Genomic DNA, 27,890 nt, shown 5'->3' with positions numbered 1-27,890 from the left:
GTGCTAATTTGGTTACTAACTGTGCTCATAATAACCAGGATAAAGATTGTTGGTTAACCAGCCCTAGCTAGTTCCTCTACTTAGAAAATTATGGTATTTGTTTTCCCAATTAATCAGCTAGGTTTGTATGTTGTTTTGAGCCTTTAGGGTCCACTTATATGTATAAAGATATATAGAATTTCGCAATTAAAAGGCAGTGTTAAAACTTTTCGTTGACAAACAAAAAAGTTTACACTTTTCTACATGTCAAAATAAAACACACCACCAGATTTATCGATAAACTGAAATGTTTATATAATAGCATAAGTCAACTGTCAATTTTTTCTTAATATCAAAGAAGATTTAGTGCAAGTTCAATAACATTATGTGAAATGACCATCTCAAGTTAAATGAGAACTGGACATTGTCATATGTTCAGCTCAAATTTCCTCGTCAAAGATCATTAGCAACTTATAAAAATATTGTTGATATTGGTCCATGCGGCGATATCAACCTTCAAAACCTTGTAGCAGACTATTCCCTCACTGACATTGATCTTACAAAGCGTCCAATGGATAACTGGTATAACATAAGGAAACCTCCTTTCATTAGAAACGCATTTTAAAAAGATTCCAAGAATCAACTCAAACTGACAACAATGAATACCTCATAGTTCAATATCTGGAACACCCAATAAGAAAGAACTTGAATCATTAGATCCAAGGAGTGGAATATACTCTGATCCTCTTACATGAACACTAAAGCAAGCTACATAAAGAACATGCGTTAGATTGTATATATGAGATCTTAATATCCACTCTCTCACACACTTTCACTTGGGTGGGAAGGGGAGAAAAAGCTTTCAATTGGATTTTCAATACAAAAGTAGAACATTTTATAATCAACATTTTATATTGCTGTCACAGGGGTTTATCATGGGTTCTTCTGACTCTTTGGGAAAAGAAAGTGTCACCAGGACATTATCTGAGTAGAGTATGTAGGTAGGAATTTCCATAACAATCATCCATTTATCATCGTATCTAAATATGACTTGTTTAGAAGAAAAAACGATTTTAGGCCTACATATAATTCTGAAAGGATACATTTTAATAGAGAAATAAAATTCTAATGTGCAAGGGTCTTAAATCAGGAACATAAGAAAATAATCTCTTGAAACAATGGAAAACTAGTACATAAATTTAAGACGAAATGCAATATCTTTCCATTTCATTCGCTAGATAAATTATTTTATTCATGACGCCAGTAAGGTTTTATTTAAGCATCAAAATTAACAGATAGATCTTGCAAACTGTATTTCAAAAGCCAAAACATTACCGATCTCTATTTTCATGACACTTTGAAGCATTATATCCATCTTTGTTTTCATATCAGAACTGTCATCCATATTTGGCACTACAAGTGTAAGCTCCCGGTATATATCACGCACAAATCTGCATATCTTTTCAGCAAATTCAAGTTCACCATCTGATATCCTACCTATTGCCAAACGCATTAGCTCTCCAGTCAAATCTGCAACCTGTAAAAGAATACTAAGCACCTTTTAGAGAAGAAGAGGGAGAAAAAAATAGGAAGGTCATTTAACCACCTTAAACTTTACCTCTTTAGCAAATAGACATCTTGAACTTCTATTTCATCCAAATTGATCCTTAAACTCTGCATAACATTTTAGTGGCTCATCCTGTTAAGTTAGGGTTGGATTATTAATCGAGAAGAAATCTTGATTGTTTATCAAGCTTATTTTTAAATCTATAATTTTTTAACTTTTCCACAATAAAAAGTAGAAAAGATAAAAATATAAAGCTGTGGTTTCAGATTCAATCAAAAGATTCAAAACAACCAAAACCTAAGTCATCCTCTCAAGAACAAGAACTGGTGAAGGGCACCACGATTGCTGCCAACTCCAACCCCAACAACGGTGCTTGCACTGTCGGCAGCAATTGTGTCAAGGGTTCATGCATAGAGGCACCAAAATAATGCCACACTCTTGATGTTGGTGGGCCAACACTGGCCACACAAGTCATGTCATCTCTGGTGGTGAAACCAATTAAGGCATTACATGCTGCACAATCCCTTCAGCCCCCATTGAGGACAAGATCATAATCAACGCACACTATGTTCACGGAAATAGGCATGCCACCATCAAATGCCTCCTCTGTAGCTGCACCAATAACACCATCATGAATCATTGGAACTTCACGTTCTGCCACCATTGCATTGCACAGAAGTCCCCGACCACTGTCTCAATGGTGTCCAACCCCCTGGTCCCCATGGCAAGGCACCCGTTGGCCCTTGTGATGCCCTTCTAACACATGCCTATGACTGTCTATCGTACCCTGTCCATGACCCTTTCAAGAAGGTATGCATGGAGGTGGTTTTGATTGTTTTGACAAAGAACAATAGTGATCGAATGAAGGAAGGGGAATTGGCAAGTCCATGATGACATCATTGAGCCTTTTAAAAGGAACAGAACAAGACATAGCAACAACAAAGCCAGTGTGAATATGGATAATCAGAAAAACTTTATGCAGAAAATGCAGCACATGATAGAAGAGAATGGTAATTGATGCCTTTGCAGGGGAAATTTTTTTATCATTTCTTTTGCATTTTAGAAAAGTTAAAAAATAAGGGAAAAATTGATTTAAAAAGTAAATAGATAAATGGTTGGTACTTCTAAAATAAATCAGTGCTTGAATTTTTTTTTCCACTAGTAATTTAAGTTATTTAACCCCAACTTAACAGAAGGGGCTATTCACATATGTAGAATTTAAGGATCAATTGGGACAAAATTGAAGCTCAAGGAATGTATTTGCAAAATTGGTAAAGTCAGAGGGGTTAAATAGTTTGTTGCCACAAAATTAAGTTCTATACCCCTAATAGGTAGTCAAGGATATTTATTTGCAGAGGCTGAAGACATGAATCACTAAGTGGTAACAATATTTTGTGTATCTCATCAAGCGTCAAAAGAGTTCCACTTTTACAGAAACTACAGAATGTAGCTGCTTCAACATACTCCTGTATCTGCAAACACCAAGACATCAGAGAAAAGTATTTGAACTAAACAAAGAATAAACGTGAATTATACCCCAGGGGAGTATGCTCGTCTTAGCTTCCAAAAATCAGTTCCCTGCAATTCTTTAACTAGTCGCGACATGTACTGATCTGTCACAGCAGCTAAATCCTTTTCTGCTTTCTCAAGGACTTCCACTTTATTATATTTGCTCATCCTTGTTAAGAAATTAGAATATGGGTAATGTCATCAAGATCAGGAAGATGAAGATCACATGTATGTAATAATAAATCATTAGCCATCAGGAGTACAATTTGGACTCCTATTTCTTTTATTTCACCTTTTTTATTAAAAAAAATATATAGTCATTAGGTTAGAAAGGTCTTCTTAACTCAAATTTGCACATTCTATTCACATTTAAAATACATAGGGGATTTTGAGGTATGATCACATGTAAGACAACTAATTAAACAGATAATGCATAATAGAGGACAACTTATCACAGTAAAGACCATGAAATCAATATATTTGAGTAAGTAAGCTGAACCAAGTAACATTCTCAAGAGCATGTAGAGGGAGTATGTGTGTGTGGGTGTGGGGGCGGGGGGGAGGGGAGAGATGTGTAACCTGTGCACTTGAAATATGACTTTTTTGCTATTCATTGTTACATCACGGCTGGCTTTGACCACTCTTTCCCGTTTGTCATTCTACAAATACAAGTTTACAAAGAATATATAAAGGAGGAAGCCTGTAGTGAATTCTAAAAATGCTGCATGAATTGTGAAACACTAATCAGACAAAGTATGTATAACAATTCAGTAAAATAACATTCAAGAGAAGACTCTTGTCAGATAACCCCAATTAGTAGTTAGTTAAATTAAGTTTACTTAGTTACCCATTAGTTAGTTATGTTAGTGAGTTAGTTAGTTATATGTGCTAGTCTGAATAAGGCATGTTTTCTATAATAAGAGGGGAGATTAGGCAGAAATGTCATGTGATTGTGACAGGAAATCAGGGCCTTTTGTCATCAGGAGGTGCAGACACAGCCGGATGAGAGGAAACCTTCACGTCCGATTTTGAAGGGGGGAGATCCTATTGGATTGGATCCTGTCCAAATTTTTCGTTTGCTAGGCCCGTAGTTAAAAAACCCACTTTCTTACGATTACGAGATCCATTCGAATATGAAATACAATCCTGGAAACACAGCATACCTATTTTTTTTTTCAGAGTTCTAGTGTGTGTATTCTGTTTTGTGAATTACAGAGTTCTTTCACCATTTTTTCTAATAAAAATACCACGTTTCTATCAACTAGGACCAGAGCCCTGATCTTGGAGCTGTGGGTGTTAAATCTTGAAGATAATTCCAGAATTTAAATGAAAAGAAGCCTATTGGTGGCTGATTAATGTGGAGCCACAATGACGTCACTGCAATACTTGAGGAAGAAAAGATACACAAGGTTGGAAAGGCTATGTAAGGGTGTGTGATAGCAGACCATTAATAAGCAAGTGTACATTAAAAGGATTAGGAGAGGAGTAGGGGTTTAGAACCCAAATCAGTTAGTTGGAGGTAGTTAGTGAGAAATTGTATATAGAAGGGAATATGATAGGAAAGAGGGCAGGGAAAAGGAACAGGACTATTGTAGGGTCAGGGAGAGTCCAGGGTACCCTGTGAACCTTGTAGCATTTTACTGTCTCTTGGTCACCTTCATCAGGAAGCATTCTTGTGAATAATACAATCAGTTTGTTCTGTTTTCCATCTATATCAATCCAGTTCTATCAACTGGTATCAAAGCTCTACTTTCCTAGGCACAAGAAGGGAGGGTCGAGTAGAAGCACTACAGAGAGAGGAGTTAATCGGAATAATGGCAACAAGGAGACAAAGAAAGCGAAAGTCATTCACTAACGGAAGCATGCATTCGCAACACCAAAAACAATGTACAAGAAATTTTATGGAGGCTGGGAGAGATTCAAGCTTACACCACAATTCAAATATGGATGCCAGAAGTGATAACAGGGGTGGAGATGAGGACATTGCAGAGAAGAATGATAGGTAGAGAAAACTTGAAATCCCAATTTTTAAGGCAGAAGATGCATATGGTTGGGTTAACAAGATCAAAAGGTATATTCAGTTACATGGGATACTAGAAGGAGACCGTGTGTCAGAGATCATGGTTGCATTAGAATGAAGGGTATTAATGTGGTTTCAATGGTGGGAATCTTGTTTTGGAAATTGAACAGTTTCAGCAAGTAATCATTCGGCAATTCCAACCCTCAATGATGCAAAATCCATATGAAATCCTATTAGGGTTAAAACAAGAGGACACCATGCAACAATTTGAGATATGTGCGGGACCTCTTAGATCACAAAATAAGAATATTTTGAAGGGTATTTGTCTGAATGGTCGCAACGAAGAGGTGAGAACAGAATTGAAGTTACATTCAATGGGATCCCTGGCAGAGATGGACATGGCACAGCTAATCAATGAAAAAAATCAGGTAATCTTGAGGAAAGGAAGTGTTGGGATTACAGGAGGAGCAAAATAGAAGACCAATGATAAGGTATGTGAAACTGAATGTAAAAAGTATGTATTGAATTGGCTCAGTTGAGCAGAGATACAGCAATGGAAAGAGAGCTTTATAGTGGCTCAACATCCTAATTCTGAATTAATTTCCAAGATACCTTTTCCATCTGTAATTCTCCCCTATTTAAACTATTCTGTTTCCTAATTTTGCTCCTAACTACTGTAAACAGAAAACAATAACAATAACAAAAGATAAATCTAAACTATAACAGAATATAACAGCAAAAGATAAATCCTAAACTATAGCAGAATATAACTGCCTACTTCCTAATTCCTCTCCTATAGTTTTTCCACTTATAAACCTTTAGTCCCTATGAAAACTTGTCTCTAACAATACTCCCCCCCTGAACAACCACCTTGTCCTCAAGGTGAAATTCGGGAAATTCGATTTGGATATCTTCTGCCACCTCCCAAGTGCTCTCATGATCTGGCAAACCCTTCCATTTGATCAGCACTTCTTTGTCTCCTTGGTTGGTAGTCCACACAGCCAGCACTTCCATAGGTTGAACCATCAATTCCCAGTTCTCGTTCAGGCTGGTTGGTAAAGGTTGACTTTGGACGTCTGCTGCCACACATTTTTTGAGCAAGGAAACATGAAAAACAGGGTGTATTCTTGCTTCTACTGGTAGTTCTAGCCTATAGGCAACCTCGCCGATTTTCTCCAATACCCTGTAAGGACCATAATATCGAGGGATGAGCTTTTGATTAGTTTCTGAAGCTAGGGACCTCATCCTATAAGGCTGGATTTTTAAGTAAGCCATCTCTCCCACTGCTAGCTCTAATTCTCTCTTCTTCTTGTTAGCTTGTGCTCTCATTCGATCCTAGGGCTTTGGTCAGCTGCGCCTTCAATTCTCTAAGTATTTGATCTCTGTCGGCCAAAGCAATGTTGACTTCCTCCACTGCTGATGCGCCATCTTCTCCCCGAATGATAGCCGGTGGATCTCTCCCATATAATGCTTTGAAAGGAGTAGTTCCTGTCGAACTGTGGAATGTGGTGTTAAACCACAGCTCTGCCCAGCTCAACCACCAAGCCCAATGTTTAGGTTTAGTGCTGGAAAAACACCTCAGATACGTCTCTAAGCACCTATTAATTACTTTTGTTTGGCAGTCAGTTTGGGGATGGTAAGCCGTACTGAACCGAAGTTGAGTCCCTGCTGTTCTAAATAATTCTTTCCAGAAAGAGCTCATGAATACTCTATCTCTGTCTGAGACAACTGAAACTGGAAACCCATGCAACTTAACAATCTCTTTGACGAAAATTTCAGCCACATCCTTGGCAGTGTAAGGATGAGTTAGACCAATGAAATGACTGTACTTGATCAATCTGTCGACCACCACTATGATGGTATCCCAGCCCTGTGACTTAGGGAGTCTCCCGATGAAATCCATGGAGATATCATCCCAAACCTGTTGGGGAATTGGTAAAGGTTGTAATAGTCCTGCTGGACTTAAGGTTTGGTACTTGTTCCAGTTGCAAGTATCACAAGCCACTACATACTCTCGAATGAACTTCCGCATTCCTTTCCACCAAACTAAATTGGCAATCCTCTTGTAGGTTCTGAAAAATCCTGAGTGGCCGCCTACAGCTGAATCATGAAACTCCTGAAGTATCAAAGGGATTCGAGGAGATTTCTTAGGAAGGACCAGCTTCCCTCTATAAAAGAGTCGCCCATGCTCATAGTCGCTAACTGAGGTTTCCCCTTGTATCATTTTCTGTATTATACTAGCCAGCCTCTCATCCTGTTGAACCTCGTCTTCTAGACCTGCCCATTTCGAGAAGGTAACCATGGAAAGGGCTGCCAATAGAAGCCTACGAGAGAGGGCATTCGCGACCCTGTTTTCCTTCCCTGCCTTGTATTTGATTTCAAAGTCAAAGCCCATGAGTTTAGATATCCACCCTTGCTGCCCTTCCCCTAGTACGCGCTGGTCAATTAAGAATTTTAGGGACTTTTGGTCTGTATGCACTATGAATTTCCTTCCAAATAAGTAATGCCTCCATCTCTGAACCGCAAGAGCAATTGCCATTAATTCCCTCTCATAAACCGATTTCATTTGGTTTCTATTTGAAAGGGTGTGACTCCAAAAGGCAATAGGCCTTCCCTCCTGCATCAAAACGGCCCCCAATCCAGTCCCCGATGCATCTGTTTCTAACACAAATTCTTTGTTAAAACAGGGGGTTGCTAGCACCGGTAAGGAAGTCATGGCCCTCTTCAAAAATTCAAAAGCTGATTGGACTTCTAAGCTCTAGAAAAATCCGTCCTTCTTCAATAGTTGGGTGAGAGGCCAAGCTATCTTCCCATAGCCTTTCACAAATCTTCTATAGTAACCTGTTAATCCCAAAAATCCCCTCAATCCTTTAACATTCTGGGGTGCTGGCCAGTTAGTTACTGCTTCAATCTTCTTGGGATCCGCCTCCACACGCTCCTTAGATATAAGATGACCCAGGTATTCTAACTTGACAACCATAAAGCAACATTTCTTTTTGTTGATGTACAACTAATTTTGCCTTAATAGCTCCAGTACATCCCTTACTTGTCTCAAATGCTCTTCCTCTGTCCAGCTGTAGATTAAAATGTCATTAAAAAAAACTAAGGTAAACCTCCGTAAGAAAGGTCGAAGCACTTGATTCATTAGTGATTGAAATGTGGACAGGACATTGGTTAACCCAAAGGGCATCACCAAAAATTCATAATGTCCCTCGTGTGTTCGGAATGTTGTCTTCTCAATGTCCGCTTCCTTCATCCTAACCTGGTGATAACCAGATTTTAGGTCCAACTTAGTAAATATCCGGGCTTCACCAAGTTCGTCCAGCAACTCCTCAATGACCAGAATGGGAAACTTGTCTGGCCTAGTAATGGTATTCAAAACTCGATAGTCAACACAAAACCTCCATCCTCCCTCCTTCTTCTTTACTAGCAATTTTGGGCTGGAATATGGGCTAATACTGGGCCTGATGATGCCAGCCTCCAACATCTCATCCACTAACTTTTCAATCTCATTTTTTTGCGAGTGAGGATAACGATAAGGTCTGATATTCGGAAGCTCCTTCTTTTAGGACTATGGCGTGGTCGTAGTCCCTCACAGGGGGAAGCCCCTTGGGCACTGCGCTTATATCGTCAAACTCTTCTAGTAATTTGCTCATGGCTTCTGGAATTTTCTGCAAGACTTCTTCTGGTGGAGCTTCTATTGCGGTTATTAAAATGCCTTCACCTTCCTCCTTCAAGGCCTTCATTGTAGTTTTGAACGTAGCCCCCTTTCTCCCTAAGGATAGGTCCCCTCGTATTACCCGGATTTCAGCTACCTCATGCCATCTAATATACAGCTGAGAAAAGTTGGTTGTGATTGTCCCTAAGCTTTGCAGCCAATCCATACCCAGGACAACATCCACACTACCCAATTGGATAAGGTAAAATGTCTGTATGATGGTCACCTCCTGTACCTCCAACTGGACTCCCTCACACACACCTCTGCTTTGGTGTTGTGTACCCATTCCTAGTTTGACGCGATAAAGGGGAGTCTCGGTCACCTTCATCTCTAACCTTTCCACTAGTGCTGTGTAAGAAATTCCCCTCTGCTCCACAGTCCACCAGAATCGTGACATCATGGCCCTGGAGAGTTCCCTTTGCCATGAAAGACTTGGTGGTAAATCCCTTCAAACTCTGTAAGGAGATTTTGAGTACACGAAATCCAGTCTCTACAAATCCTCTTCTCCTGAACCCTCTCCCCGCTCTTCCTCTAATTTTTCCGCTTCATTATCCTCCACTAGTTCGAGTCGGTACTATCTGTACTTACAGATGTGCTCCTTGTTCCATGGGTCCCCGCATTTGAAACATAACCCTCGACGGCTGCGCTCTTGAATTTCAGATTGGGATAATCTGGGCCGATTTTGGTGGGGTTGAGGTGGGTCTCTCTTGGGCTGAGGGTCTTTGATTGTTTAATGGGCCCATGTTGCCGACTGCAAAGGAGTTGAGTTGCTGGGTTTAGTCTAGCTCCCCGTTTGGAAGGAGGGGGAGTTATTGGGCCTATTATTATTGGCCCCTTTGGCCCAAGGTGTGACGTGGTTATTCCTCCAGGCCTGATTTCTCTCTTCTAGAAGGATGGCCTTATCCTTCATTGCCATTAACGATTCCAGCTCCAAACTCCTTAGCTCCGCTCCAATCTCTTCTTGGAGCCCATTGAGGAAAACGCCGATCTGCACCTCCATGTCCAGATGCTTAAGGGAGCGCGACAACTTCTCAAATTCCTCTATATATTCACGCACCAGACCAGACTGTTTTAGGCAGAATAGTGCTCCATAAGGGTCCTTGCTTGCGCCTGGTTGGTAGCAGCCCAGGAGGGTGCATTGGAGCGCGACATCAAGGCGCTCGTCACCCTCAATGCATTGGAGCGTGAAGTATCTCTCGATTTTCACCAACCAGTTGACTGGGTCTTCGCCAGAGAAAATGGGAAGTTCTATTCTTCGATTGCGGTCCACCAAAGGAGAGTAGTTGTGACGACGATCTCGGAATGGTGAGTGGTGCCGCCGGCGCCTGGAAGTGTCCCTATAGTGGCAGCAGGCGCCAGGAGACACCGAAGACTGCCGCTCGTCGTCTTTCAGGGAGACTGACGCCTCTATCCTGGAGGTGGGTCTCCACCGTCCTGCGCATCGGCAGTTAGGAGTCCTTGGTGGGGATCTGTCGCGGTGGCATGATCGACCTCGGACTGCCATTCGTTGCATCAATTCTTCCAGCGTCTTCTCCACACGCTCTAGACGTTCTGAATCCATTGTCTCAAGGGGAATCCAAGCACCAGGAAAGTGCTCTGATACCAATTGATAAGATATGTGAAACTGAACGTAAAAAGTATGTATTGAATTGGCTCAGTTGAGCAGAGATACAGCAATGGAAAGAGAGCTCTATAGTGGCTCAACACCATAATTCTGAATTAATTTCCAAGATACCTTTTCCATCTGTAATCCTCCCCTATTTAAACTATTCTGTTTCCTAATTTTGCTCCTAACAACTGTATACAGAAAACAATAACAATAACAAAAGATAAAATCTAAAATATAACAGCAAAAGATAAATCCTAAACTATAGCAGAATATAACAGCCTACTTCCTAATTCCTCTCCTATAGTTTTTCCGCTTATAAACCTTTAGTCCCTCTGGAAACTTGTCTCTAACAACCAATAATAAGAGTAATCTGGTTTCAAGAATGTATGCAGGAAATTACAGGTCTAGAAGGACAATGGTAAGAAATGGGGTTACTCATGTTGAATCTTCAGCATTCAATGGTTCAAGTATAAATTCTATCAACAAACATGTTGAAAATACTGGAACTAGTCAAAGAGGGGGGAGTTTTAAAGAACTGACTGCAGCAGAGTAAAATGAGAGGCAAAGAAAAGGCCTTTGTTTTAGGTGTGATGAGAAATTTTCCCTAGAACATGTATGCAAGAACAAGCAATTACGGGCCATGCTATTAGAAGAGGAACCCAATGAAACAGGGGAAGTGACAAAAGAGGGAGGGAAAAGAGATAGTACAGAATGGGGAGTAAAATCTATTCAGCTGGATCTTAGTAGTATGACTGGTCTTATGTCAAAAAGATCCCTCAAGTTGTGGGGAACAATGCAAGGGAAATAAGTGTTGACATTAGTAGATTGCAGGGCTTCCCATAACTTCATATCATACAAGTTGTGAAAGAACTTAATCTACTAGTATTCAAACACCTCAATTTTGGGTAGAGGTTAGTCATGGCCACGAGGTGAGCAGTTGGGGTTATTGCAAAGGTTTACCTATACAGATACAAGATCTGCAAGTTCAACAAGACTTTTACAATTTTGAGTTAGGTGGTGCAGATTTGGTTCTTGGTATGGAATGTTTGGCAGTACTTGGGGAAATCAGAGCAAATTTTGGCGAGCTCACTCTGCTGGTTAAGCTCCAAGATAAGATACATACCATAAAAAGTGATCCTGCCCTTTGTAGATCAGCAGCAACAATTAAATCTATGGTGAGAGAATTACAGGAAAATGGGCAGGGGTTCCTAATTGAGTGCAGAGAAAGGAAGGTGGGGAAGCATATGTAGGCAATATTCCAGAATCATTAAGGGCAGCTCTATACCATTTTGAAGATGTGTTTCAACACCACCAAGGATTACCTCCCTCCAAGCTACATGATCATTCCATAACATTGGAGGAAGGCTCAAATATTCCACATCTGAGACCTTATAGATGGACATTATCAAAAGGCTGAAATAGAGAAATTGGTGGCAGAGATGTTACAAGCTGGTCTCATCCAACCAAGTGCGAGTCCCTATTCAAGTCCCATTATTTTAGTTAAGAAAAAGATAGTAGTTAGCAATTTTGTATGGATTACCGAGCTCTAAATAAGTATACTGTTCCTGATAAATTCTCAATCCCAATTATTGATGAATTACTAGACGAATTGACGAGAGCTGCCATTTTTTCTAAATTAGACCTTAAATCCAGCAGCTACCACCGGATAAGGATGAAGGAGGAAGACATTGAGAAAACTGCTTTTAGAACTCATGAAGGCCATTTGGTCTTACTAATGCACCATATACATTCCAAGCCTCAAGGAATGTGGTGCTACAAGCTATTTTGAGTAAGTTTATGCTGGTTTCTTGGACGACATACTGATTTATAGTAAGGATGAAGAAAGTCATGTTGACCCTTTACAAAAGGTTTTCCAATTGCTGCAGATTTACCATATGATGGCTAATAAAAAAATGAAGTTTTCGGGTGCAACAGTTAGAGTATTTAGGCCATGTCATTTCAGCAAATGGAGTGGTTGTTGATTCAAAGAAAATTGAAGCGTGGACTGGCCTAATCCCAAGGATGTAAAGGGATTAGGAGGTTTTTTGGAATTCATAGGATATTATAGAAGGTTTCTCCACAATTATGGAAAGAGAGTCAAACCACTCATAGAATTGTTGCAGAAGGATAATTTTCACTAGTCACTAGAAGCACAACAAGCTCTTGAGTCATTACGATCAGCCATGACATCATTACCTGTCCTAGCCATTCCACACTTTACCAAACCATTTATGGTGGAGACTAATGCATCCGGGAAAAGGGTAGGTGCAATTCTGTTACAAGAGGGGCGTCCTATAGCTTTTCTAAGTCATTCCTTGTTAGAAAGAGCTCAACAAAAGTCGATCTATGAGAGGGAACTTATGGCTACTGTATATGCAGTTCTAAAGTGGAGACACTATCTAATAGGCAGGCACTTTGTAATTCGAAGCGATCAAAGAAGTCTCAAGTTTCTAACCGAACAATGTTTAATGGGTAAATGCCAATATAAATGGACAACTAAATTACCGGGTTTCCATTTTGAAATTCAGTTCAAACCGAGAAGTGACAACAAGGTGGGATATGCCTTATCCAGAGAAATGATATATTCAGCTATCTCCACTTTTAGCTTTGATGAGTGGGACAAATTGGAGAGTAAAATTCAAAGAGATTCCAGATTGCAGCAGTTATGCAAAGATTTAATAGCAGATCTCAGTTCACATAAGGGTTATACCTTGCACCAAAGGAGGCTTTACTATAAGAGTCAATTTGTTTTTCCAAAAAACTCCACTTGCATTCCTTGCTTGCACATCAGGCCAAGTTTCATACATCAGTTGTGGGAGAGTTCCCTAGACTCTCAAATATCCAAGGGAGTTATTGTTGTATCTTTTTCCTGATGCTTGCACATCAGGAGTGGGGCTGGAATTGATTTTTTCCCTTAATAAAGATTCACTTTTCTTATCATTGATACCAACAACATTGTCAAGATTAGGATCTTACCTAGGATCAGGAGGAGAGGGTAAAAGATCATAAATCATGGGATCGTAAGATAGATCGTAAGATCCTACCAAACATGTAAAGTTATACTTAAACATATATATAAGCATAGAACATAACATACATAAAAAAATTAACATCTAAATCATATAATTTAATTAAACATAAAATTAAAAGTCACAAATGAGAGATGAGAGAACAAAAAACAGAAGACAAACGAAGACCCACAAACTGAAACAGCAGCAGAGCACAAAGTACCCACTAGCAGTGCCCAGTGTTGTCAAGATTGGGATCTTGATCATGAATCGCACGATCCTTCGATCTTTCTCCCCCTCAACAATCTGGATCGCACAAAAGATCGGAGTCACTTGGGATCGTTAGGGATTGGGATCTTTTCCAGCAAGATCGTGTGATCAGCAATTCAATTTGATCCGATCCTGGTATTTGGGTCGGATATAACGACCCAGTTTTAAAATACCCATTTACCCTTAGTTTTTTGACCCGCTAACACTTTTGGAAGCCTATCTCATGTGCAACAACCACTTCCTTTGTTAAAAATCAGAATAGAAAACACAGAACAGCAGCAGCAAATGAAAGAAAAATATGGGAAGATTTTATTTAATTACTGAAACAAGAAGAAATGCAAGGAGAGACTCTCTCCCTACCCTCAGAGCCTGGCTCCGTTGAAGAACCTTAGAGGCTCTCCATTCTTACAAATTGGCTAACTGCAAAAGATACCCCTCTAAACAAATCATTTCCCCATATAACAAATGATTCTCTCTCTTTTGGCATAACTAACTAGCCAGCTCACCCTCTATTCCACCCACATATCCCGTGCCTCTCTTTTTCTTTCTCACATAAACTACCCACTGTTTTGGGCCAGGTCCACTATCTTGCACTAGCAACTCATTAGGCCCAAATGCACGTTGGTCTCTAACATCCTTCTTCTTCTTCGTCTTTGAGCTTTTGCGTGAGTGACGTATTCTTTGTCTTGGTGCTTCCGGGTGGTTTTGGGCTCTCTCCTCTCTGGGCATGGATGGTTTGCATACATGCATACATAGTTTTACATGTTTGGTAGAATCTTACAATCTATTTTAGGATTCCACGATTCACGATCTTTTAACCCTCTTCCAATCCTAGATCTTGACAACATTGGCAGTGCCCACAGTTTAGCAACAAACAAAATACACACAACCGCTAACCACCCATGCAGAAGCATGCCTAGAGAATGTGAACCAACCACGCAGCCACGTAGAACCACCCAACATAGAGCCACTCACATAGAAGCACAAAAACAAAGATGTCACTCATGCATAAGCACAAAGACGAAGAAGAGAAAGGAAGTGGTCCCCGCGCATGAGATAGGGTCCTAAACGTGTAAGAAGGTCAATAAAACTAATGAGAAATGAGTATTTTTAAATAAGGTCCTTATATTCGACCCAAACACCGGGATCAGATCAGATCACAGATCACACGATCTTACCAGAAATGATCACGATCCCAAACAATCTTAAGTTGAGTCCAATCTTCTATTCAATCCAAATGGAGGGGGAGAAAGATCGCAGGATCATGCAATCTCACGATCAAGATCCCAATCTTGACAACATTGGGTACCAATTTCTATCAATTGGTATCTAAGCATAGAAAATGAACTATGCAGCTTGGAGACCAAAAACAATTGCAAAAAATTTCCAATTATCCAAGATAATGAACAAAAATCATGGGGACCAGAAATCTTGGAAATGAATACAAACAAAGAGGAGGGAATTCAAAGGGAACAAGTCCACATTTTAACAACCAAAAATGGAGGAGCTCAATGGATTGGGACAAGTAGTTGAGATAGAGAGCCAATTGGGTGTTGTGAGGTCTAACAGCAAGCTTGCTTCTATGGAAGGAGACCATCTTTTTGAGTGGTCAGATAGAGAAACCCATGCAGCATCATTTGAATAATAAAGAAAGGATGATAATGAAGCATGATTTGGCTAGAAAACCTAGGGTTCTCAATACACTTGCAAAAGCCAATGATGATCTGTTTCAATGCTAAAAATATAAAAGAAAACAAAGCACTGAAGGAAATTAAGTGTAGCCACTTGTCTATGTTGGACCCAAGAGAGGTTGAGGTTACCTTGCGGCTGCAGTAGTGGGGTTGGCTAAATCATAATGCTTCAAACAAACGGAACCCCAATACAACTTTTTTTTGCAGCTGCCATAGTTATTCACCATGAGGACCAGGTGAGTAATGTTAGATGACCCCCTTTCCTAGTTAGTAAAAATAAGTACTTAGTTACACATTGGTGAGCTTAGTTACGTGACTTAGTTTGAATAAGGTATGCTTCGTATAAACAAGAGGGGAGATTAGAGAGGAATATCATGTGATTTGTGAAAGGAAATTAAAGGCTTTTGGCATTGGGAGGTGCAGATCCTCGATGTTCAGCAGTGTGTGTATTCTGTTCTTTGAATTATAAAGGTTTTTCCCCATTTGATTTCTAAAAAGATACTAACTGTCTATCAACTCTCCACTTTAATATTCCCGTGCCTAATACAATAAGCAACAGTTAACCTTCAAGTAAATATTCTCCTGAGTGAAAGAAAATAACTGAGAGAATATCATCTAACCTTCCAAGCATAATTTAGTCGTTTGGTCTAAGCATTTTATAGTTATCTAATTGTAAAAATATAAATAAAAAAATAACCTTCCAGTTCCTTTCCCTCCAAACCCCTCAATCCAAGCATATCCTATTGACTCCAATAATACACCGCAGTGAATGTGGCATCCTTAAAACAAGAATCAGAAATTAACTCATAGGCATAAAGCTCTGTACACCAGCACCCCATGAAAGACAGAAAAGAAAGTAAAAGGTAAATATTTGGACTTCAAAGGAAAAGCCCTTGAGTCAGTTCTACACAGTCTTGCAAAGTTGCAATGTAATTTAAAAAGCCTGGAAATTTGAATTATAAAAAGGAGAATTTTAATGGGGTGTGTGATAGAAATGAAAAGCATTACAAGGTCATTGAGATATCCGGCATATTGAGTAAAAGCGTCTTTCATTGCGGGTTCAGTGGCTGGGGCTGTAGCCGAGGCCATGGTTCTTCCCCTCTTTGCGGCGCTCTGAAAATTGGACTCTGCAACTGTCAAGAAAAACCCGTAAGGGAAAATATGCGCATCAATATCGTCGTTTATGGAAGATAATTGACGACAATACAACGAGGAGAGAGAGAGAGAGAGAGAGAGTTACTTTGATGGACGCGTTGAGGTTTGGATGCCATGAATATAAGAAATCTGTGGGAAGAGAGGGAATGCAACATCTGTTCTGTCCCACGACGGACACCTAAACGCCTTGACCCCCGCCTTGGGGTTCTATCATGTCATGCCTTTTTTTTAGTCAATACAAAATAATATTTTTGGATGAAGTTTAGTAAAAATTGATTTTTATAAAAGTAAATATAATATAGTTTTTATTTGAATAAAATGTATTAAAAGTGATTTATAAAAAAAATGTTTTTAAATATGAATTTATTAAATGATTAATGTTATTTTAACATTTTACCTATTTTTCTCTTTTTAAAAAATGAATTAAATTTTTTAACTTAACCCATTTAAGAGTGAACCATCAAGTTAATATTTTAGAATCATTCAATAAATTATTAAGTTAATAGATTAATTAACTTAAAATTAACACAAAAATAAAAATAAATTACAAAAATTAATGAATAATTTATAAAAATATTTTAAACTATTTTTATATTAATAAAAAGCGTAATATTTAATTAATAAATAAATTCTTTTATTTTGTAAAAATTAAAAATGGGTCTAGCAGGCCAATCTACCCCAACTTGCCATTAACTCATATTTTAACATACTAAAACGGGATGCAAGTGCAAACATTCAGCTTAACTCACTATTTTTAATAAATTAGGTGAGTTGACTTATCAAACTCGTCTACTTTAACACTTCTCTAATCTATGTTAAACACCCTATACAAATATAACATACATATTTTTTAATTTATATAGTATTTGATATAGATCCAAGTTAAATATTAAAATGACATTAATATTACTAAATTAAATTTTAAATTAACTATTTTAATATTTATATTAACCAATAAAATATAAATAATTTTAAAGTAATTTATTTTTATTCATGTAAACTTCAAAAGCAGCAATTTATTTATTCTACACAATTTTAATCTTTTTAAATATTGTAAAAAACATTATCTTTAAATATTTATCACATATATTGATACATAAGTTAAATTTATTTGAAAATAAGATGTCATGCAGTTTTAATAATAAGTTTTAAAAAGATTAAAATTAGACGTAACTTTTGGAATTTTAGAATATGTGATAGACAATGCCGAGTTACTATTAAAATAACTAAGTTTTCTAAAGATTTTGTAGTATAAAGTTAAACCTAGGTCGATTCACAGGAACACATTTTCAGGTAATTTCAATTTTAGGTTTTCTTTTAAAGAACAAGAGTAAACTTTTGGTAGTTTTAAAATCTGCAAAATACTAAATTGAACTACGAACAGAATAAATTTGGAAGAAAATAAATGAAGAAATACAAAATGTGTTTAATTCTAATTAGTACAATATCTAAAGATTTTAATCTAAGTTTGAATATTTACCAAATTCAATCATTAATTTAATTGAATAACCTAATTGAACTAGATCACAGATTAAATCAAATTATCATTTAACTATCATTTAACCTAACCTTGAATTAATTATCAAATTAGAATATCAATTCAATCCTAATTTGAATTCTAACGATAGAAATCACAATATACAAATTTGAGGTTAGAGAAAAAGAGAACAAACTCAGACCAATTTAACCCAGAACTCAAATCAGAATTACAGTGTTTGGGTTCTGTGGATTGAATAAAAGGTTTAGCCTTCTATCGAAGCACTTAACCCACATAAGAATGAGAAGAGAATGAGAGAATTCAAGAAAAAGTAAAAACGAGGGTTCTTATTTCAGTCAAATCTCAAAAGCTCAAAGTGTCTAATCTCTCCTTTAATTTAGAACCTTACTAGTTTATTTATAGGTTCTGATTAGGGTGAATTAAGTGGTCAAAATTTGCGCCTCAATAATATCTAAAAGCTCAAATACAATTATAAAATAATAAGAGTCCAAATGCAATCCCGCAACAATATTTAACAAATCTAACTCAACTTTAAGAAATCATAAAAAATTGAAAATAACTTCAAATCCATTTATCCATATATGCATTTTGAAGCCTTGGATGTGTAGAATATAATGCAACTTGAATCAGCCAAAAATGATATATGTAGACAAAGTTATGACTAAAAGAGTAGTCAGAGGTTAGAATAACCGAAAATACAAAATTAAAATATTTATTTGTAATAAGTCCAATTTATTCAAATAACTAGAAGATGATAAAAAATCTAAAAATAAAGCATATGAAAAAATTTTATTAATCAAAATAAAATAATAAATATAAACCTAAAATATGTTATATCAATATGGAATAAAGAATCAAATGTAATAGTATAGATTTTTATTATTTAAATTGACAAAATAATGATAAAATATAATGGAATATAAGATATTTTATTTTATTTATTTTTGTTCACTTATTTTACTCATATTCTTAATTATTAATTTTTTTATTAAGGTATATCTTATTTATTGTCTAAAATTATGATATAAGTTTTAATAATTGCAATGTTAATCATAATATATATTTCAAGTGTGACTTGTGTAACACCTTAATTTAATTTCTAAATAAATAAATTTCACAAAAATGGGAATAATAAAAGTTTTTTCATTCAAACGGTTTCTAATACATAGTTCAATAAAGTATTTCAAAATAAGGATGAGTTACAAATTTATATTAAATGATTGCTACATAACTAGTTTAAATACATTAGAATTTCAAACAATTGTTCTAAATCCTATAACAGTTTCATCTATCCCTTTACTGAGCCCGATACTGATCTTCTTCGTCACCTTGCACATTTCACACATTTCTAACATAATCCAAATCAAGTATCAACAAACACAATAATACTTTTCCATTTCAATTCACAAACAGGTGCGCTCACTGCACCAACAAACAATTCACACACACGTGCTCTCACTGCACATAGTCATGCTCACTGTGTCATTGTGATCACAAATTCTTGATGCCTTATACCTCAGGGACTTATTCAGTTTTACACTATGGATGGTCGTCGGATAGCTCCCGCTCCACGTATACAACGTGTACGGTACTGAGTCCCTAGGCAAATGTGTTAGTCAAAGGCTAAGTCAAGAGGAGAGTGTGTGGCCTGTAGTGTACCCACACTCACTGTTGGTGTCTCCACCACCATCTCTTTCTCAAGGTATTTCTATCGCCCTCATCTGTCACACCCCTAGTATATCGCTGAACCATTCATAGTTTCCAACCATTCCACATGTAACACCTTAAATTAATTTCCAAGTAATAATTGCACAAAATAGGAGTAATAAAATTTTCATTTAAATAAAAAGATCTTATTATAGAGTTTCATAAAACAGTTCAAAATAATAAAGGATTACAAATTTATATCAAAGACTGCTACAGGACTAATTCAATTACATCATAATTTCAAAATACAATCTAAGTCCTATAGCAGTTCATCCTTCCTTCACTGAGTCTGCTGCTGATTGTCTTGATCACCTGAAAAATAAATATAAGGGTGAGTACTCTACATTATCCAACACACATAAACGTAGAGACTCACCTCAAATACTATACATTTATTAACATATTTTAAATCACGCATCCACAATACAAACATCTCAATCACAATCATCATTTATCATCTATTCCAATTCAAAACATGACAGGTGCACTCACTGCACCAACATTTCGCACATGTGCGCTTATCGCACCTAGCCACGCTCATTGTGGCACTGTAATCACATTTTCACACCATGAATGGTCGCTAGTTACCCCGCCTCACGAATACCGTGTGGACAGTCATAGGTCACTCAGTAAAGGTAGAAGTCAGAGGTCTAGTCAGGAGGACAATGTGTGGTGCAACCACACTCACTGTTGGTGTCACCACTACTCTCTCTTCCCCAAGGTATTTCTAATGCCTTCATCTTCCATACCTCCAGTGTATCGTTGAACCATTCATAGTTGATGAGAATTAAGGAAGGCCCATTGAAGACAAAGACTTGAAGGCATTGGAAGAGCTTCAAGGACCAATGACAAGGGCAAGGGCAAAAAGAATCAATGAAGACTTAGAAAAGATTGTTGTTGTCTTATTTGAAAGGGAGCTCAATTTAGAGTTAGAAAAGCCCAAGATAATCAATTACATATGCTTAGAGGATTTGAACTCTAACGAGTTTTATTAGGATTTAATTATTATGTTTAGTTTATTTATTTTAATATTAGTCATTACTTATTTTGAGTTTTTATTTAGGATAAAATCTTGTTATTTTATTTAGTCTATTTGAATTTAGGCTTGTTGGTACAAGAAGCCCATTAGGGTTTGCGTTAGTATTAGTTTACAAGCATTAGGCATATATAAGCTCTTGTAAACACACTTTTAATTAGTTTTTCGAATATAATTTGAGATTGAACACTCTTGTGAGAGCGTGTGACTCTAGGTTCTTGAGTGAGCCAATTTTCTTTGATCTTATCAAGAGGCCAAAACTCTTGTGGCGATCGTTCCTTGGCTTATCAATCTTGCGATTGTGGCGCCATTTTCCATCTCTATTCTATTTTTACTTTTTATTAATTTTCTTCTTATTTGTGCCGTAATAATTTTGTTTTTATTGTGTGAAATCCAATTCAAGATTGTTTAATTCGGCGACACGGTTTGTGGTTGTCATCAATTGGTATCAGAGCCTGGTTAGAATTGGATTGAAAAGTATTGTTCATCGCACGTTGCTCATCGGAAAAAAAAAGAGAAAAAAAAATATACTACAAAAAAAAAATTGCAACATACAAAAGTGTGTTTTTGATATATTTCTTCCAATCTTTCACTTATTTTGCTTGATTCCATACCAAAAAAAAAAAATAGTAGTTGTTTAACGTTATATAATCTTCTTTAAATTATCAAATTTTGTCTTATTTGCAATCTATTTTTGAGTGTGCTTATTTCTTATTTAGTCTTTTTTTTTTCTATTGTCTTGTTGGCTTCCTTAGTTTTGTCTTAGAGTTTTCTTTTGTTGGCTTCACTTGAGTCTCATTGATTGATTGTCTCTTGGTTTTGGTTAATTATGTGGATTGGAGGTTGACTTCCTTAAGAACTCTTGAGAGCATTTGAGGGGAAAAAGGCAAGAGAGAAATCCTTACACAAAAGCCAATTTAGAGTGAAACACGAGTGAATATCTACTGAGTGAAAACACTTAGCGAGTGGAGAGAACCTTTTCTTTTTGCATTAACTTTTATTGTTTTGTAGAATGTCTCAAGAAGGAGGATCAAGTAGAGAGAGCACTCCTGCCTCGCAAATTGAAAGACTTGCTCAAAGATTTGAAAACATGTTTGAGAGGCAAAATGAAGCAATAAGGAATGTTCAAGAGGCGTTGGCAAATAATGCAAGAAGGCGGTCACGTGATCGTTCTCCACATGCCTATGGAGACTCTAGTAATTCTTCAAGAGAAAGAAGAAGAAATAGGAGAGATGATGAAGAAAGGAGGTATGATAGGTGGAGAGATAATAGAGAGAGGAGGAATCAAAGAAGAAGAAGAGAAGATGTAAGAATAAGAGAAAATGAGAGAATTGGTGGAGTTAAAATAAAAATTCCTAGTTTTCATGGAAGGAATGATGTTGAAGCATACTTAGAGTGGGAATTGAAGATAGAGCAAGTATTCTCATGCCATGATTATAGTGAAGAAAAGAAAGTAAAGGTGGCCTCCCTAGAGTTTTACGACTACGCGTTGGTGTGGTGGGATCAAATTCAAAGGGACCGAAGGAGATATGATGAGGAGCCTATAGATACATGGATTGAAATGAAGAACCTAATGCGTAGGAGATTTGTTCCTACATACTACAATAGAGAGCTTCATACAAAGCTTCAAGGTTTGAGGCAAGGTGACAAAAGTGTTGATGACTATTATAAAGAAATGGAAGTTGCCATGATACGAGCTAATGTATTTGAAGAAAGAGAAGCAACAATGGGTCGTTTCTTAAATGGGTTGAACCATGACATCCGTGACATAGTGGAACTTCATCCCTATGTGGAACTTGAAGATTTGGTTCACCAAACTATTAAAGTAGAAGCACAACTAAAGAGAAAGGGTACTTTAAGGAAGAGTATCTCCTCCTATAACTCAAAAGGATGGAAGGAAGGAGTGAAGAAGGAGGGAACATTAACTAAGGACATGACTGTCCAAAGTGGTAAACCTTCACCTAAAACTTCTTTTAATCCTACTAATGCTTCTGTTTCTTCTACTTCTCGACATAGGGAAATTAAATTCTTCAAGTGCCTTGGAAAGGGTCATATTGCATCCCAATGTTCGAACAAGAAAACCATGATTTTGAGAGAGAATGGTGAGATCTCAAGTGATAGTTCATCTCAATTATCACACGCTTCAAGTGAAGAGGATAGTGAGTTTGAAGCTTTATGCCACGAAGGAGATTTGCTTATGGTAAGGCGTCTCTTGAGTAGTTTAGCTAAGGAGGATGATACTACACAAAGAGAAAATATTTTTCATTCAAGATGTTTGATACTTGGAAAGGTTTGTTCTCTTATTGTTGATGGTGGTAGTTGTACCAATGTGGCTAGTATTCGACTTATTGAGAAATTGAATCTTACTACTACTCCTCACCCCAAGCCTTATAAGCTACAATGGTTGAGTGATGAAGGGGAGTTGGTTGTTAATAGGCAAGTTTTAATTACTTTTTCTATTGGCAAGTATAAAGATGAAGTCTTGTGTGATGTAGTGCCTATGGAAGCAAGTCATATACTCTTAGGGAGACCTTGGCAGTTTGACAAGAAAGCTATTCATGATGGTCATTCCAACAAGTTCACATTTATACATAAAGGGAGCACAATCACTTTAGTGCCCATGACTCCTAGTCAAGTGTGTGATGATCAAATAGTCATGAGGTTGAGAAGAGAGCAAGAGAGAAAAGATGAAAAGAAAAAGAGTGAGTTTGAGGGGAACCTTAAAAGAAAGGAGAAAAAGTGAGGACACTTCTAAATGAAAAATATGAGAGTGAAAAGAAAAGTGAAGAAAAAAATCAACATGAAATGAGAGAAAATTTATTTGTAAAAAAAAAGGAAGTGAGAAAAGCGTTATTGGCCTCTCGGCCTATGCATCTACTTTTTTGTAAAGAAAGTCCTCATAGTGATTATATTAATTCTTTTGCTAATAATACTTTGCCTAGTGGTGTTTCTTCTCTTTTGCAAGAATTTGAAGATGTCTTCCCTAAAGAAGTGCCTCACGGCCTACCTCCAATTAGAGGGATAGAACATCAAATTGACTTGACTCCAGGGGCAACCTTGCCCAATCGACCTGCATACAGGAGCAATCCTCAAGAAACTCAAGAGATTCAAAAACAAGTAGAAGGATTGTTAGAGAAAGGATGGGTGAAGGAAAGCCTAAGCCCTTGTGCTGTACCAGTCATCTTGGTACCCAAGAAAGATGGAAGCTGGAGGATGTGTACTGATTGTCGTGCCATCAATAATATTACTGTAAAGTATAGACACTTCATACCCCATTTGGATGATTTACTTGATGAATTGTTTGGTGCTTGTTATTTTTCTAAGATTGATCTTAAGAGTGGATATCACCAAATAAGAATAAGGGAAGGGGATGAATGGAAAACAGCTTTTAAGACTAAATATGGCTTGTATGAATGGTTGGTTATGCCATTTGGGTTGACTAACGCACCTAGCACCTTTATGCGCTTAATGAATCATGTGCTTAGGAATTTCTTAGGAAAATTTGTTGTTGTTTACTTTGATGATATCTTAATTTACAACAAATCTTTTGATGAGCATATGTTGCATTTGAGGTGTGTGTTGGAGGTTTTAAGACATGAACAATTGTATGCAAACATTGAAAACTGCACATTTTGTAAAGATCATGTAATTTTTCTTGGCTTTGTTGTTAATTCTAAAGGTGTGCATATGGATGAGGAAAAGGTTAAAGCCATTAAAGATTGGCCAACCCCTAGGACTGTGAGTGAAGTGAGGAGCTTTCATGGGTTAGCAAGCTTTTATAGGCGCTTTGTGAGAGATTTTAGTACCATTGCCGCACCCTTAAATGAAGTTGTTAAGAAAAATGTGGGTTTTAAATGGGAAAGGGAGCAACAAGAAGCCTTTAATACTTTGAAGAATAAGCTTATGCATGCACCGATACTTGCACTCCCTAATTTTGCTAAATCTTTTGAATTGGAGTGTGATGCATCTAATGTTGGGATAGGGGCTGTTTTGACGCAAGAGGGACATCCCATTGCTTACTTTAGTGAAAAGCTTAATAGAGCATGCTTGAAGTATCCTACTTATGATAAAGAACTCTATGCTTTGATTAGGGCACTCCAAACATGGCAACATTATCTTTTATCTAAAGAATTTGTGATCCATAGTGACCATGAATCATTGAAATATCTTAAGGGTCAAGGAAAATTAAATAAAAGGCATGCTAAGTGGGTAGAGTTCCTAGAACAATTCCCTTATGTTATTAAGCATAAGCAAGGTAAAATGAATGTAGTGGCTGATGCATTATCTAGGCGTTATGTGTTGCTTTCTATGCTTGATACAAAATTGCTTGGATTTGAACATGTAAAGGAACTATATGTGCATGATGCTGACTTTGCTGAATTATATGCATCTTGTGAAAAAGGAGCTCATGATGGGTTTTACAAGCATGATGGGTATTTGTTTAAGGGGAATAAATTGTGTGTGCCTAAATGCTCAATTCGTGACTTGCTTGTGAGAGAAGCCCATGAGGGTGGTTTGATGGGACACTTTGGTGTACCTAAAACATTAATGATATTGCAAGAACACTTCTTTTGGCCTAAAATGAAACATTATGTTTATAAATTTTGTGAAAGGTGTGTTGTGTGCAAGAGGGCTAAATCCAAGGTAAATCATCATGGCCTTTATACTCTATTACCTGTTCCAGATTACCCTTGGATTGATGTTTCTATGGACTTCATTGTAGGTTTGCCAAGGACAAAGACTGGCAAGGACTCCATATTTGTGGTTGTGGACCGATTTTCAAAGATGGCTCATTTTATTCCAAGTAGGAAAGTAGATGATGCTACACATATTGCGGACCTATACTTCAAAGAGGTTGTAAGGTTGCATGGTTTGCCAAGGAGCATTGTTTCAGATAGAGATTCGAAGTTTCTAAGTCACTTCTGGAGGACCTTGTGGCAAAAACTTGGAACTAAACTTCTATTCTCTACCACATGTCACTCACAAACAGATGGACAAACAGAGGTGGTAAATCGTACCTTAACTACTCTTCTCAGAACTATGGTAAAAAAAAAATCTCAAATCATGGGATGAATGCTTGTCTCATATTGAATTTGCATATAATAGGACATTTCATTCAACTACCCTACATTCACCCTTTAAGGTTGTTTATGGATTTAATCCTCTCACCCCGCTTGATTTGTTGCCACTTCCTAATGTTGCGTCTTTAGTACATAAGGATGGCAATGCCAAGGCTGAATTTGTTAAAAAGTTGCATGAAAAGGTGAAGGCTCAAATTGAAAAGAAAGTTGAACAACAAGCAAAATATGCCAACAAGGGAAGGAAGAGAGTGGTATTTGAACCTGGAGATTGGGTTTGGGTACACATGCGTAAAGAGAAGTTTCCTATACAAAGAAAGTCAAAGCTTCAGCCAAGAGGAGATGGACCATTCCAAGTCTTAGAGAGGATTTGAGATAATGCATACAAAGTGGACTTACCAGGTGAATATGGTGTTAGTGCTACTTTTAATGTATCTGATTTATCTCTCTTTGATGTAGATAATAAAGAGTCAAATTTGAGGGCAAATTCTCTTGAAGAAGGAAGGATTGATGAGAATCAAGGAAGGCCCATTGAAGACAAAGACTTGAAGGCATTAGAAGAGTTTCAAGGACCAATGACAAGGGCAAGGGCAAAAAGAATAAATGAAGACTTAGAAAAGATTGTTGCTGTCTTATTTGAAAGAGAGCTCAATTTAGAGTTAGAAAAGCCCAAGATAATCAATTACATATGCTTAGAGGATTTGAACTCTAACGAGTTTTATTAGGATTTAATTATTATGTTTAGTTTATTTATTTTAATATTAGTCATTACTTATTTTGAGTTTTTATTTAGGATAAAATCTTGTTATTTTATTTAGTCTATTTGAATTTAGGCTTGTTGGTACAAGAAGCCCATTAGGGTTTGCGTTAGTATTAGTTTACAAGCATTAGGCATATATAAGCTCTTATAAACACACTTTTAATTAGTTTTTCGAATATAATTTGAGATTGAACACTCTTGTGAGAGCGTGTGGCTCTAGGTTCTTGAGTGAGCCAATTTTCTTTGATCTTATCAAGATCAAAAACTCTTGTGGCGATCGTTCCTTGGCTTATCAATCTTGCGACTGTGGCGCCATTTTCCATCTCTATTCTATTTTTACTTTTTATTAATTTTCTTCTTATTTCAATTCTTATTTGTGCCGTAATAATTTCGTTTTTATTGTGTGAAATCCAATTCAAGATCGTTTAATTCGGCGACACGGTTTGTGGTTGTCATCAATAGCATATCATACACGACATACTTTGCCCACATTTATTCACATTACATGGCACAAAGGCCCACATTCATTTACACAGTGATCAATTGGATTTTTATAACCTTATTTCCTCTCATTCCTAGCTCATTAATCCTCTTTTGTGCCTAATTGGTTTGAATTGGATTATTTTATGATGTTTGAATTTTATTTGGGCTCTATTTAATTTTTCCAGTATTTGACAAATTCTTATATTATTTTGGTTTCTTGACCATATCTTGAGTTGTAGAACTCATTTCATTGTGATTCTTGATTTGTAGGAAAGCTGAGAGAAAGGCACACAATTCTTATGAGAGGTCAGAACCCAATTCTGACGATAAGAAGCTGAAACTGGGCCTGGAAGAAGCCAGAGCGCTTTATTCGCGATTTCTGACCTTGGTGTAGTAGTTGGACCATATCTCAGTCCACAGATGTCTGTTTAAGCCCATTCTAGTTTCTTTTTGAAGCTAACATCCATGGCTACAATTTCTCTTTATATAAGAAATCAAAAGGGATAGATCTTAATTGCAAAAAATGCCACTAAAGATCTTCGCAGATTTATACTGAGCAGCAATTACAAGCATAACTTTCCCTCCAGAATTCGAATTTGAACAAATAAGGATTCCAAAGACAGCTATTGAGTAGAGGATTAATATAAATGGTGAAATAGGGTTAGGAGTCGAGAGAATCGAAGAGAGTTTGACGAGAGGATGAGAAATGAGCTTACCAAAATCTAAACCCCTCAAATACCCTTCTAGTAGCGACACCTCCTCTCGCTACAGCAAAAATCTCATAGGAAACTACACTCTAGTT

At 37.2% G+C, this 27,890-nt stretch overlaps 1 protein-coding gene and 1 pseudogene across 3 annotated transcripts; one reads left to right on the top strand and one right to left on the bottom strand.

Moving 5' to 3' along the window:
* Positions 1–274: 274 nt before the first annotated feature.
* Positions 275–16,763, bottom strand: LOC113858523 (translin-associated protein X). 3 transcript variants are annotated; one of them, XM_027491207.1, is made up of 9 exons: positions 16,612–16,745; positions 16,380–16,504; positions 16,069–16,150; positions 3,635–3,714; positions 3,083–3,224; positions 2,869–3,018; positions 1,315–1,516; positions 646–747; positions 311–558 (listed from the first exon to the last, which is right to left on the bottom strand). In XM_027491207.1, the coding sequence occupies exons 4-8, from the start codon at positions 3,667–3,669 to the stop codon at positions 647–649; spliced, it is 630 nt and encodes a 209-aa protein (XP_027347008.1). In that variant the 5' UTR covers positions 3,670–3,714; positions 16,069–16,150; positions 16,380–16,504; positions 16,612–16,745; the 3' UTR covers positions 311–558; position 646. The 3 variants fall into 3 exon arrangements, 2 of the variants coding, with proteins under 2 accessions (XP_027347007.1, XP_027347008.1); XM_027491206.1 differs by lacking the exon at positions 16,069–16,150 and having other exon boundaries at positions 275–558; positions 16,612–16,763; XR_003503373.1 differs by lacking the exon at positions 16,069–16,150 and having other exon boundaries at positions 518–558; positions 646–737; positions 16,612–16,763.
* Positions 16,764–21,779: 5,016 nt separating this feature from the next.
* On the top strand, positions 21,780–27,482 carry LOC113859502 (annotated as a pseudogene).
* Positions 27,483–27,890: the final 408 nt, after the last annotated feature.

This window comes from Abrus precatorius, unplaced genomic scaffold, assembly GCF_003935025.1.
Source record: "Abrus precatorius isolate BTA unplaced genomic scaffold, Abrus_2018 Scaffold2, whole genome shotgun sequence".
In the NCBI taxonomy this organism is placed as follows: Eukaryota; Viridiplantae; Streptophyta; class Magnoliopsida; order Fabales; family Fabaceae; genus Abrus; species Abrus precatorius.
Note: the sequence above shows the minus strand (reverse complement) of the source record. Positions and strands in the feature narration are given on the sequence as shown.

Excerpts from the sequence above, each read along its gene's own strand:
- LOC113858523 (XM_027491206.1), bottom strand. The coding sequence starts at position 16,681 with ATGTTGCATTCCCTCTCTTCCCACAGATTTCTTATATTCATGGCATCC. Across the intron at positions 16,505-16,611 it reads ACCTCAACGCGTCCATCAAA|TTGCAGAGTCCAATTTTCAG; the intron begins GTAACTCTCTCT and ends TTTTCTTGACAG. Across the intron at positions 3,019-3,082 it reads GACGAGCATACTCCCCTGGG|ATACAGGAGTATGTTGAAGC; the intron begins GTATAATTCACG and ends TGGTGTTTGCAG.